This window comes from Phoca vitulina, unplaced genomic scaffold, assembly GCF_004348235.1.
Source record: "Phoca vitulina isolate PV1807 unplaced genomic scaffold, GSC_HSeal_1.0 scaffold25, whole genome shotgun sequence".
Taxonomy (NCBI): Eukaryota; Metazoa; Chordata; class Mammalia; order Carnivora; family Phocidae; genus Phoca; species Phoca vitulina.
In genome coordinates, this window is record NW_022589728.1 from 27,901,323 (window position 1) to 27,914,740 (window position 13,418).

The 13,418-nt window shown below is 35.3% G+C and overlaps 1 protein-coding gene across 2 annotated transcripts in view; it reads left to right on the forward strand.

Moving 5' to 3' along the window:
• The window catches only part of PKIA (cAMP-dependent protein kinase inhibitor alpha), a 99,670-nt gene extending 88,599 nt beyond the window's left edge, over positions 1-11,071 (forward strand). For both annotated transcript variants that reach the window (XM_032421501.1, XM_032421502.1), the window contains 2 exons: positions 4,307-4,484; positions 7,592-11,071. In XM_032421501.1, coding sequence (XP_032277392.1) covers positions 4,334-4,484; positions 7,592-7,671 — 231 coding nt within the window. In that variant the 5' untranslated portion in view covers positions 4,307-4,333 and the 3' untranslated portion in view covers positions 7,672-11,071. The remainder of the gene's footprint in view (positions 1-4,306; positions 4,485-7,591) is intronic.
• Positions 11,072-13,418: the final 2,347 nt, after the last annotated feature.

A 13,418-nucleotide genomic window follows, 5' to 3' on the forward strand; every position in this document is an offset into this window, starting at 1 on the left:
GGGGGGATGGGGTGACTGGGTGATGGACACTGGGGAGGGTATGTGTTTTGGTAAGTGCTGTGAATTGTGCAAGACTGTTGAATCTCAGATCTGTACCTCTGAAACAAATAATGCAATATATGTTAAGAAAGAAAAAAAGAAGAAGAAGAATGTAGCAGGAGGGGAAGAATGAAGGGGGGGAAATCGGAGGGGGAGAAGAACCATGAGAGACGATGGACTCTGAAAAACAAACTGAGGGTTCTAGAGGGGAGGGGGGTGGGAGGATGGGTTAGCCTGGTGATGGGTATTGAGGAGGGCACGTTCTGCATGGAGCACTGGGTGTTATGCACAAACAATGAATCATGGAATACTATTATCTAAAACTAATGATGTAATGTATGGGGATTAACATAACAATAAAAAAATTAAAAAAAAAAGGAAAAGAAGAAAAAAAAATAAAAACTATGGTTCCCGTGTTCAAAGAAATAAAAGACAAAATTTAAAATAGCCTCAGTTAATAGGGAAACTATGAGAAATAACAGCATTTTTGAAAAAGAACTACATAGAACTTCTAAAAATGAATACTAATGCTGAAGGTAAAAATTCAAGGACTGGCTTAAGAGATTACACATGACTATTTTATCTTCTTTATTAAGAGATGCTTTTGGTATACCACTGGATAAAAATTCTGTGTTAATGTTTAAAAATCACATTTATAATCCTTCCATCCAAAATATGGGTCTATTCTCAAAACCCTTGCAAATTTGATGGATGAGAAATTGTAACCCACTATTACTTTATGTTGCATTTCTTTTATTTTTAAGGATGTTGAGCAACTTTTTATGGTCTTTTTCATTTCTTTCTCTGGAAAACTGCTTATTGACATTTTTGTCTATGTTCTTACTGCATTATGTATTTGCTTCTTATTCCACTGGAAAATATATTTTATATTATGATATTGATACTCTAAGTGTTACATATGGCAAATACTTTCTCTATGTGTATTCTTTGTCAAAAAAATTATGGTTTTTATATGCAACTAATGAATCATTGAACACTATACCAAAAACTAATAATGTACAATATCTTGGCTATATCTATATTTAAATAAAATAAAAATAAACAATTTAAAAAAAAAAAAGAAAAGAATACAAAAACACTAATTCAAATTCAAAAAGAAAAAAAAAAGCCAATGGAATACAGATATTTTAAAGATTTGTTCAAGGAAAGTGAGAAAATAAAAGTAGCTGACCCTTTCTGAGAAATTTAATAAAGGAAAGAGATGGTTGTGTAAAGATGTATGAAGGTTGAGGAAAGAATATTTGGTTAAATGATTGGGTTTTTTGTTGTTGTTTTCTGGTTTTGTTTTTTTGTTTTTTTTAGTAAGAGGACTTGAACATGCTTACAGGCTTATGGGAGAAATGCAGAGGAGAAAGAAGACTCAAATTATTGAGGAAAACAAATAATAAATGGAGCAAGGTCCTATAGGAGGCAACAGGAAATAGAATCAATAGCATGCCTTAGAAAGAAAGAAACTAGTTCATCTAGGAAAGAAAGAATAGTGTTTTACAGAGAAATGTGTTTGAGAGAGGAAGAAATTTAAGAGAGTTTGAAGCAGATGTCCTATATCTTCTCAGAGAAGGAATATGCAAAGTCATCTCTTAAGGCAGGTGGTATCTGGTTGTGTGGCCTGTAAAGCATTTGGAATCCTTCCCACAGAGAAAAGCATAAGGAAGAGTCAACTAGAGGTGAACAAAAGAATTTCTGAACAACTCAGAGTGTATACTAATAATAGAGTAAAAAATTTCTAGTTGAGCCAATTGGCACAATTTTGTGACTTTTTCTGGTAACACTCAGCTACCCAGTTAATGAGATCAGAGAAAGTGCACCATGCTGTTTTCCTAGGTGAGGCTTAGGAAGATCAAGGTGACAGTAGGTCAAAGGGCCTTCTTGATGCCAAAAAGAAGTTACATGAAAATGGTTGGCGATTGATCCAGGCTGAACCTGGAGGAAGCTAAAAAAGGGTTAAAGGAATTAAAAATATAACCAGTGCGAAGAACAGATTCATTAAGAGGAAGAGGGGAAAAAAAGAATAGGTGGTTATGGCCATGAATTGGAATCTCAAATTCAGAATTTTAGAAATGAGATCGTTTTAAGTGATCATTATTTCTACATCTTCACTTGAAGTGCCATTAATCATCATGCCTTTCAGCTCTCCCCTTACTTATTAGAAAATGGAAGACCAGGAGGTCAAGTGATTTTCCAAAAGTCACTCCATGACTAAACCCAGAATCTTCTGAAGAGCATTTTGAAATTTTAAATAAAATAATAGCCATTAAATCCTATTCCCTTAAAAAATAATGGTAGATATAGTTGAGTGAATGGAAACCAATGTTACCCATAATATAGTCACAGTAAGCATGTATATACATATATTTCCTATTTCAGAAGTGTATTATGCTATTCCTCCCTCATTCCTGTTTCAGCTTCCTCTTAAAGAAGAGAAAATATAAAAGTTTTCTCCAGATTGAATTAATAGCTCCCTCATCAATATGCATTGGGGGAACTCAGCCTAAAAGGATGCACTACTGACTGCCATCCTAAATTGCAGTGTAGATGGCATCAAGTTATTTCAGAGTGCAAGTGTGCATGCCCATGATGATGTATGGGTTCCACCATTTTTGCTTCCCCCATATTTCTTATACTTTGAAAAGATTCCTTTCTCTTGATTACTGATATGTTTTTAATCTTAAACTATAATAAAATGTAATTGGAATATTTAGGAATAGGAGGGAAATTATTTTAAAGTTCTGTTTAAACAAATTAATGCAACAGAAATTTATTGTTTCTTATCTTACCATCCTTCTTTTGACTTTTAGGGAAGGACATAAATTTATTTTATTTTTTTTTAAGATTTTATTTATTTATTTGACAGGGAGAGACAAAGCGAGAGAAGGAACACAAGCAGGGGGAGTGGGAGAGGGAGAAGCAGGCTTCCTGCTGAGCAGAGAGACCGATGCAGGGCTCAATACCAGAACCCTGGGATCATGACCTGAGCCCAAGGCAGACGTTAACGACTGAGCCACCCAGGTGCCCCAGGAAGGACATAAATTTAAACATAGAAAAAACCAAATATTTGTATTTGGTGGTCTTTTGTTAATACATATATCATATTTTACCTCGAAAATATTTTTTTTTTGAAAACTCACTTTCATTGGCTCCTTTGGTGGGGGGCAGAGGGAGAGGAGAGAGAGACTCTAAAGCAAGATCCATGCCCAGCATGGAGCCCAACACAGAGCTTGATCTCACAACCCTGAGATCATGACTTAAGCTGAAATCAAGAGTCTGACTTAACCAACTGAGCCACACAGGCACTCCTAATTGACTCCTTTTTAAACTTGAACATTTTATTTCAAAGATTGAGTCAAGAAGGATTGTTATTCCTCTCAAGCAATGACTTAACAAAGGGGCCACAGGGAACCATCCTCCTGGACTGGGAGCAGTTATTTGGTCACTGACATTGCTTAGAATTGCTGGGGGGCACCTGCGTTGCTCAGTTGGTTAAGTGTCTGCCTTTGGCTCAGGTCATGATCTCAGGGTCCTGGGATCGGCCCCTGCGTCAGGGTCCCTGCCAGCGGGGAGTCTGCTTCTCCCTCTCCCTCTCCCTCTGCCTCTGCCTCCAACTCATGCTCGTGCGCTCCCTCTCTCTCTCAAATAAATAAATTAAATTAAATTAAAAAAAGAATTGCTGGTACATGGTGATAATAAAAAGCAAACTGAATTTTGGTCCAATTTCATTATTGTTCTTGGACTCTGCAGACAATGTACTTGCATTCTGCTTATCTCTAGGATGGACCACTTCCATTTCACCCCCAACCTTGGTATGCTACTGCTCTCAAGTTCTTATCTCTGCAGTTGAAGACTGACTAAAATGATATTAGAGAAGGAGAATTTTATGACCTAACCAGGTTTCCACAAATTATAGTATTCAGGTCAAATCTGGTCCTATTATTATTTTTCCAAATACAGTTTATTACATTTATTTAACATATTTTACTTGGACTATTTTTGCACTACAACCACAAAATTGAGTAATTGGAATAGAGACCATATAGCCCTCAAAGCCTAATTTATTTACTGCCAGGCCTTTACAGAAAAAATTTGCTGACCTTTGATCAAAGATTAAAGCATTACTTGCTTTGCAAACACGTAAGCAAGACAATTATTTCACATTCATATTGTAGGCCAGTAATTTAACAAGTGTCTTTGTTAAATGTTACCATTGACCAACATTATATTTACCTATTAGTTTTTCTTTGTTTTGTAGTCCCTGCTATGTGGATATTTGTTAGCAATGACTGATGTGGAAACTACATATGCAGATTTCATTGCTTCAGGAAGAACAGGTAGAAGAAATGCAATACATGATATCCTGGTTTCCTCTGCAAGTGGCAACAGCAATGAATTAGCCTTGAAATTAGCAGGTCTTGATATCAACAAGACAGGTGAGTTGTTTGACACACATCTCTCTGTGAACATGGGATTATTTGTAGCATTTCACTGAGGAGGATTAAAACATGAAAAACCACCTTTGAAAGTAATTTAGTAGAGTTAGAACAGTCTAAGGCAAGATAAAAGTCAGGGACTACTCCATTTTCAGTGACTTCTCTTTATAGGGTTTCCCACTCAAATGCAGAATTCTTAATTTTATTTTACTAATGCAATCAATAAAGCACATGGGTTTTAAAAAAATTCTAATCTCCATAAAAGCTCTGAAATTTCTACAAAGAATATTTAACAAAGTTGGAGCTCCCACCTTCAGTAACATTGGCCACCTATAACATTTCAATAACCATTTCGAAGGAAAAGGGTCTCTAGGTCTCTACTGAAAATGGAAGTAAAACAGTTTGTTACGTCAATGTCTTAGGAAAAAAGGTCTTTCAGTTTTCTTTTCATGATAGAATGGTTTTGTGGAAAATTTGTTATTATTGGGCTTTGCACTCTTCTTACCCAAGTACCAATGAAAAAGTAAAACAAGTTTGTAATATCAAAGTACTTCTGAGTATTTAAATGAATCCCAATAGTTCTTTCATCCATACTTTTGCAAGATTTAAAACTGGATGTATTTCCCTAACAAATCTGGTATAAAAATAACCTTTAAAAGTAAAAAAAGGAGTTCACGATTAAGGAACCACAGTGTTGTGTACATGAAAAGCACTTTTCAGTTTCTGGCTCATGGTAACCACTCAGTACTTCTTTGCTATTAAAATTTTTATGGCAAAGCTTTCCAGTTATTGGAAAACTGAGTCAAGAGTATAGGTTAATGAAACAGCTTAACAATATTACCCTAACGTACTAGGGATAGTACTTTATTCAGTGGCTAAAGGTCAGCAGGTCATAGATTGGTCTTTTCAAATTCAAATTGAAAATAAAACTTTAACACCGCCACCTTGAAATATACAGACTTGTGTATATTTTAGCTTGTGTTGTTTCCCTATTATTTATTACCAGAAGTTACTTATCAAAGCAGCTCTCAGAAGGGGTTTAGGGAATTATTGCAGTTTGGTGGCATGAGGTAAGTAAAGTTTTTTCTGTAGTCTTTGAGAGTTCGCTAATTTCTTTTATAAGATTTATATTTTTATTTATATATTAATATTCTATTTTAAATAATCTGCATTAATTTTAGACACCCCTAATATTATTGATAGAGCAGTTCCATTTCTTCTTTTTTTGTCTTCACTGAAATTAAGACTCATCAGCATCAAGACCTATCTTATACAAGAGAATATATTAAATTGTTATATAACAATTGAAATTGATATTTTATATTAATAAATATAAGAAAATAATTTTATATTTTATACAAACGATATTATTAAACAATTTAAAATAATTAAAATATCTTTATGCCACCAAATGCCTTCTTTTCTAAACATTTCTACATTTTAATTGCCATTCTCCAGGCTCCTGAAAATTTTTGTCTTCAAAACCTAAAGTCCAGAGCCAGGCAAAATATAAACAATAGTAACTTTTTTATTATTCTAAGTACAAAGAACTAAAAATAGTAACTGCAATACTGACAAATATATAATGACAAATGAAATATCAATAGCTGAGTATTGTGAAGGACTTCCTCTGTAACTCATGTTTCAGCTTCTTTTTAGTTTATACTCAACAATGTTGCTGTCCCATGTTTACCTTGACTTGTTAACAAGCATCTCTTTAGCAAGGGCTCTGCGATTGCAGCATTAAGCTAAGCCCTGAGAATTGTTACCAGACACCTACAAAGTCCCAAGCCTCACGGGAGTCAAATTCCTTATCTTATCTTTAGCAGTCAGTTTCATCCTTAAATATTCTACTGTCTTGTATCTGCCCTAATTTGACTTCATTCTTCTGATTATCAAGAGCTTTTCTTATTTATCAAGTTTTTGTTGCATGCGAATCTACACATCTCAGATTCAGGCCATCTACACATCCTGGGAGGTTGTTCATTGCGGTAATAATGAAAGTAGTTTATGAGCATTATATATATGTGTGTGTGTGTGTGTGTGTGTGTGTGTGTGTGTGTGTGTGTGTGTATAGTCATACCCTGAGAACTCCTTTAGGAGCAGAATATATATATATATTTATGTAGAACTGCTTTTAATTTCCCTAAAGTATGTTATCTGGTGAAATGTTTTGTGTATACTTGTTAAGAGTAAAGGAGAAATTGCCTTTCAACATTTTCATTTAAAGAACGGAACAGCCCACTCACCTCTATCCATTTGAATTTTGGTAACAAACACTCAGCAAACATTGATATAGTTTACATTATTGAACACCCAAAAATATTTTGTCCACTAAGCCATATCAGTTGCTTAATAATGAACTAATACATGCAGATATATGAATCTTTGAATCAAGGATTGGCCTACAGCTTGCAAGTATTGAACTGTAGATAAAGTGACCTAATATGGGAAGAAAGCGTTGTTTAATTTCAGTGTTTGCTATGTCACAAGCTGAGATTGCTGCTGAGTACGCAATTATGAGAGTGGTTTTATTAGCATTGTGCATATGTTCTTTAAGGGCAGACCAGAGGCCATCATAACTATCTGGCAAGGGACCGATGAGCTAACATAATGTCCTTTCATCTTCTACTGTTGCTTTTAATTTAAATTAACTAAACCTCTAAAAAATCAGGTGGATTATCAACAAGTACTATAAGTAATATAAAATGCAATTTTTAAATATTTCTTAAAATAAGACAGGAGTGAAATGGTAAACTTGCTTCCCATTTTTTATTTCTGCCTAAAATCACTTCTGATTTCTGCAACCTGTGAAACTATAAGTGCCATGACCTGGCCTTGAGATTTCCTAGCATAAATTATCACTAACCATTGTAAAATTGTTATTTTGGTTTTGAGCCATGCTGTCCCAAGTTCATAGAACCAGAATTAGCCAGCCCTTGAAACACTAATTGAGGAATTGATTACCAAAAAAATACACTTGTCTCTATGAGAATTTCAGACTTTTTGAGTATTTCTGAAATTTCCAATATTATATGTTAAGAGTCAGTAAATATAGGCAATAGTTTTTTATTTTGCCTTTATCCTTTTTTTATTGTCTCTTACAGAAGGTGAAGAAGATGCACAACGAACTTCCACAGAACAAAGTGGGGAAGCCCAGGGGGAAGCAGCAAAATCTGAAAGCTAACACCCCACTTTGATAACTTCAGCAACATCTGACAATGTCTCAAATCTCCAGGCCTGGCTGGAATGCATTTGTTTCCCAGAGTGAAAACGGGGGGAAGAAAATAGCTGTGCTGCATTGTAGGAATCTGCTCATTATCATGTTAAAAATGGGGGCAGAGGCAGTGGCTGCAGACAGACTTTTCTCTACCTCTGTCATTAGCAATGGTTGAAATCATGTGGCTTGTGTTTGGATGTCATTTTTATATGGATCCTTTCACTTGACCATATGATAAAATGCTTGTAGAGAGTAGCACTGACCTAGATGATTCTTCCTGTAGCATCTGGCCCCTCACAATGTCAGAGGATTTAATTGTGTCTAATTGCAAAGGGTTGGTTGAACCCCAGAGTTTAAATATCTCTGGTCTAAGTATTCACCCAGTAAAAGAACCATCCAGAAAGCACTGTTTTTAGCATTATGTATCTGTGTGTTCCTGCTGTGTTATTTACACTGTTTTGTATCGTACAAAATAGACGCTCAGCACTGCCCCCTTCTTTGATCGCTTATGAGAAACAAAAATGATGTATGTGACTGTGAATTTTTATACCACTCATTTTTAAAAGGGCTGCCTTTCTCCTTCTCCACAGTGTGGTGGTGTACACAGGATAGATCACACTTTTTTTTAACTTAATCTTTCCCCTTGATTCACTGTTGATGAATTAAGTCTAATTCATCAAGACTTTTTTGCTTTATTATAGAGGCATTTGAAAATATCCGCTAATGTGAATTTTACTTGAAATTCAGTCTGTTTGTTGTCTGCACAGACCAGAATTAAATATGCAAATTTTGTTTTATTTTCAATTGGAGAACTTTCCCCAATTAATATATTTTTAAAAATTTTTAATTATGAGGATTTTGGAGAATCAGGATGGTGGGAGAGATAAGATAATGTTAAGAACAGGAAACATTTTGTTCTTATGGAATCAAATTACTCAATGCTATATGCTACTATTTAAATTTGGAGGACAGCTTATCTGGATGGAGCTGTAACAGATGGAAAAAATTATCTTGCAATCATGTGGACACCAATCACAAAAGTAAAGCCCTTGCATTGTGTTTTTTCATGTCTTTTTTCAGCCCTATCAGATACAAATGTTATTATGCACTTTTTAATGTTTGTAAACTTTTACTAATAATTAGTGTGAATTGCATTCTGATACAATAATAATTATCATTAGAAGCTAACAAAATCCTCATTAATACTGTTGATAGCCTCTGCTGTGTTTTGACATCATGGTTCTTATATGGAAAGTTTCTGTGAGCTGTGTAATCCCACTGGTCAGTATTATAAAATCATTTATCAGTAGTAATAAATAAGGAACCGGTAATATGCCAATGGCTCATGGGTTACTGAACAAATAGCAGATAACAGGAAGACCCTTTACAATAAAGGGCCCACTTAAATTATCCTCGAGGTCTTAGATACAGTCCCATTCGAGGTAGGTTAAGCAGCATTTCCACAGATAATCTCCATGGATATATTGGGAACTCAGCCCTAAGAAAGGTCAGTCTTCCCTCATCCCCCCTTACAATACTTTCCAAATGAGTAGGATAAGGGCAAGGGTATCATTCGGTCCTCAATCATATGTTACTAGAAAAAATGTTAATAGTGTAAGTCTCTCAGAAAATAGTAAGTATTAGAGAGCTTCATTCTAACCAGTTAGGGTCCCAAATGCCCCATTAAAATTCAAGTAAACCCGCCTACTAATAGACTCACAAGTGGGAAGAGAGGTTCCTGAGGCTTTTTTAGACAATCTCTGGTAGTCCATTTAAAATATCCAACCCATAAAATCACTTTTTCAATATCCTCATTTACTATCCTCATAGCTTTCTTGTGAATCTAGGTAAAGTTCTCTCCATCCTTAAAGTTGTGGAATTCCAAACTGATTACATGTGATTTTGTAAAGTTTAGGACTAGTGCTGAGTGTATGTGGAGAGTTTATATTCCTATGTGATATACTATTATTAATGCATGTGGTGTCGTGCTTGTCTTTGAATATATAATAGTGCTAAATTGGAAAGTCATATGGAGCTTTTGAATTATTTTGACCTCTTACTGCTACTTTGTCTGCTATATTCAAACCCAGAGGCATTCCCAAGCTAGAAGATAAAAATCTACTTTCCAAAATGTCCACATCCTACAATATTGCTCAGCAAAAGTTCACAGTGTCTTCCAAATTGTATTGTAATATCTTTTACTTGCAAGTCAATAATATACATGGAACTGAATTTTTAAGGACAAAAGGAAAAGGTAGAAAACTAAGGAGTTAGGTTTGAGACTATGCATTGAATGCCCACTAACCAATGACATTATGCTAATCACTTCCCAGCACTTTTTCTCCCATTTAATTGTTTCTCCTCAGAGAATTTGATTAAAGAGGTAGTGTTATCCCATTTCACAGATTAAGAAATTAAGGCTCAATAAGGTATAACTTTTCCAAGTTTAAAAAGCTAATAAATGATGAAATTAAGATTTGAACCTATCTTTGTTTCCAAGGAGCTTTCTACTGCACATGGCCATAAAATTAAAGCCAATTATAGAGCATCTTTATCTGTAAGGGAACATTTAGACATGAACTGGTTCAACCTCCATATTTTATAGAGGGAAACTGAGTCTCAGAATGGGGAATTGTCTTTCTCAAGGTTACCTAGATAAGTAATGACACAGATGTGACCAGATCATAGAAAGTACACTTTGAAAAAAAAAAGAAATTCAATTAGAATTTATTTTTTTGTGTTATACTTTCCCCCAAATATTTTTCTGTCATGAAGTCTATAAATTTGGCATGGTTCAGATTTTTTTTATGTTCCATGCTACTCATTTTGTTTAATTAACTAGAAATATGAAAATTTCAGTTTTACTCATTTGCAATAAATATGAACTTGTCAAATTTACCTTTTATCAATTGTAAACATTCTATGCCAACATATTCTCATAATTCATAGAAATGTTTTTCCAATATATTACAGGCAGTCTTCAATTTTTAGGCAACATCCCAAAGAACTGCCCATTGTAAATGCCATACAGTTGAGTTTTACTCAGATACAGTGAAAATGCACCATTTTATAAGATGAATGATGTTGCTTTTTCTCTTCAGAGAAGCAATAATGGGTAAAGAAATGTAACTGCCAGGTAGCCTAGCTTCTGAGTAAAGCTTGTAGCAATAGGAAGACAATGTATAGTTATCAAGTAAAAAGAGGAAAGCATCTATGACTTATGATGTCTTAATAGGCCCCAAATTGTTCTTTAATTAAAGAGTTGCAGTCTCTGAAGTTATTTGTGAGCTTGTATGACTTTTGTATTTAGTAATGTTGCATGCTCACATAATTGATATTAAAAGTAATACATTTTTTCTGAAATGTACACAGTCTATTAAGAGTATTTATTGAACATACACTATGTATTTGGTGCTTGAGAAAGTGCTTTGAGTGAGAAAGGAGAAATTCAAAGCCTCAGCCATCCTGTGGTGGACATACCAGCATTCTGGCCTCACTTTTTCGGGGCCTTTATTCCAATAATTTTCACCTCCATTCCACTCTAGTAGCCCACTTCCTGGACTTCATCATCTACCAGAGTCAACTCTTAAATTAATTGTAAGCCCCACAAACACTACGCTGTTATGGTTCTTACTTGCTCATCTGCAGGGCAGTGATTTTCAATCAGAAGAAAGACCAATGTTTATCAGAATCCCCTGAAAATTTTACAACACTCCTTCCTCCACCCATATACATTCTCTCTCTTGCTCTCACACACACATACACAAACACAATTGCTCCTTGAAAACACTCCCTGTGCAACTTTGGCATCTTTTCCTGCTCCCACCTTCACACTCACAACCTGAGAACCACTGATTTAGAAAAAATGCAGTTTCCAGATGCACCAGCTCTGTTTATGCCACTAAAAAGCTTTAAAATGAGTCAATAACAAAATGGAGTGTTCACAGACACCCATGGTTTTACTCTATTAAGGAATAACATCTTGGGATAGAAAAAAGCAGAGAGTTTAACTTCTTTTATTTTGGTGTTGCTCTCTTTTCATTATATTATTTTTATCAAATAAAGGCAGGAAAGACCAAGCAGAATCCAAGGTGGAACCCAGGAGAAAGTAAGCGTCGAATTACACCCTGAGTTCAGGCAAGGTCTTAAGCAGACGGGGTAAAAGAGGATGTAGATCTTTAAGTTCATGTTTTTTGGTCACAAGGATGAAACACTACACAGGGATTTAGAACAAAATGCTAGCCAGTGCAAAACAAGTTTGTATTGTCTCTGGTGTTTCTTCTTTTTGTATATTTATTGCCTCTATCTAGGCCACAATGTGGGGATTTAGGATCCTGGCCATCTCTCACTATAAAGTCAAAATCAACAAAACTTTCTGACTATAACTGGTTAACTTTCTAGTTTGCACCACATCTACTTTCTGTTTATATCAAGATGGATGTTTCTGTAGCAACTCTCCTCCCAGTCTGAAATCCACTGTTAACCTCCTCAGTGCTCCTGATTTTCTCACTTTCTTGTCTTTTTGCCATCTCTGCCCAATGAAAACCCATCAAACCATCTGATTTCACTCTACTTGTCTTCACAATGACTGTAAAAAGTTTCTAACAATGCTTATTCATTGTTTGCAACTGCATTTTAGACATGAGTACTGTTCAGCTTTTTGCATCATATCCCGAAGGATAGAAGAAGCTTCCCACTACTGTCTAAGATGTAGGTTTTCATCTGACATTTTAATTTTATTTTAATTTTTTTAAAAGATTTTATTTATTTATTTGAGAGAGCGAGAGAGAGAGAGTGCATGAGCAGGGGAAAGGAGCAGAGGGAGAGGTAGAAACAGGCACCTGACACAAGGTTCCATCCCAGGACCCTGGGATCATGACCTGAACTGAAGGCAGACGCCTAACCGACTGAGCCACCCAGGTCTTCCAAGTCATCTTTGACATTTTTAAACCATTTTCTTTCAGGAGGTCTGTTAATTATCCTTTTTTCTTTACTGACTTTACCCTTTTCTACAAATGTACTCAAGTTCTCAGTTCCACTCTTAACTTCACTACTTGTATTTCTCAAAATAGCAATCTTTGCTTTTGTTTTCATGTTTCTCCTCATTTCTCATCCTTTTGCAGTTTGACTTCCAATTAAATTTTTCTTATCACCAACATCTTTAGTAGTTTCTGGACTCCTAGTATTGTCACTAAAACCCCAGTCAACGTGGAAATTAAAAAATGATGATGTTCCAGAGGACTCAAGCTTCTCTTAAAATAAAATTTAATGGTTCTGTAATTCTAATTGATAGTTTGCCAGGGTGTAGCTGCATAATTAAGGATGGAATCTATGTATCCCATAGATTCTCCAGGTTCACATCTTCCATCATATATGGATGTGCCTTTTCTCTTCCACCACATTCTCCCCGTAACGTTTGCTACATCCCCAGGTCCTATAGTGCTCATTTCTTTATAGGGATGGTTGCACATATGTAGGCACTAACCTGGCGCCTGGACATCCAGAGATGGGCAAGATTAGCTTGTGATGTTTTAGGGTTCTGTATTCCATTATACTCCAGGATGACTGCCAGCAGTATCACTAGTTTCTCTCAAAGCAGCCATGTACAAGCAAAACCACTCAACTTCTTTGTACCCAGACCACTCTAGTTCTCTGAATTAGACCTAAGTGAGTATATCAATTCCAGTGGTCAAATATATTGGATAGTTTATATA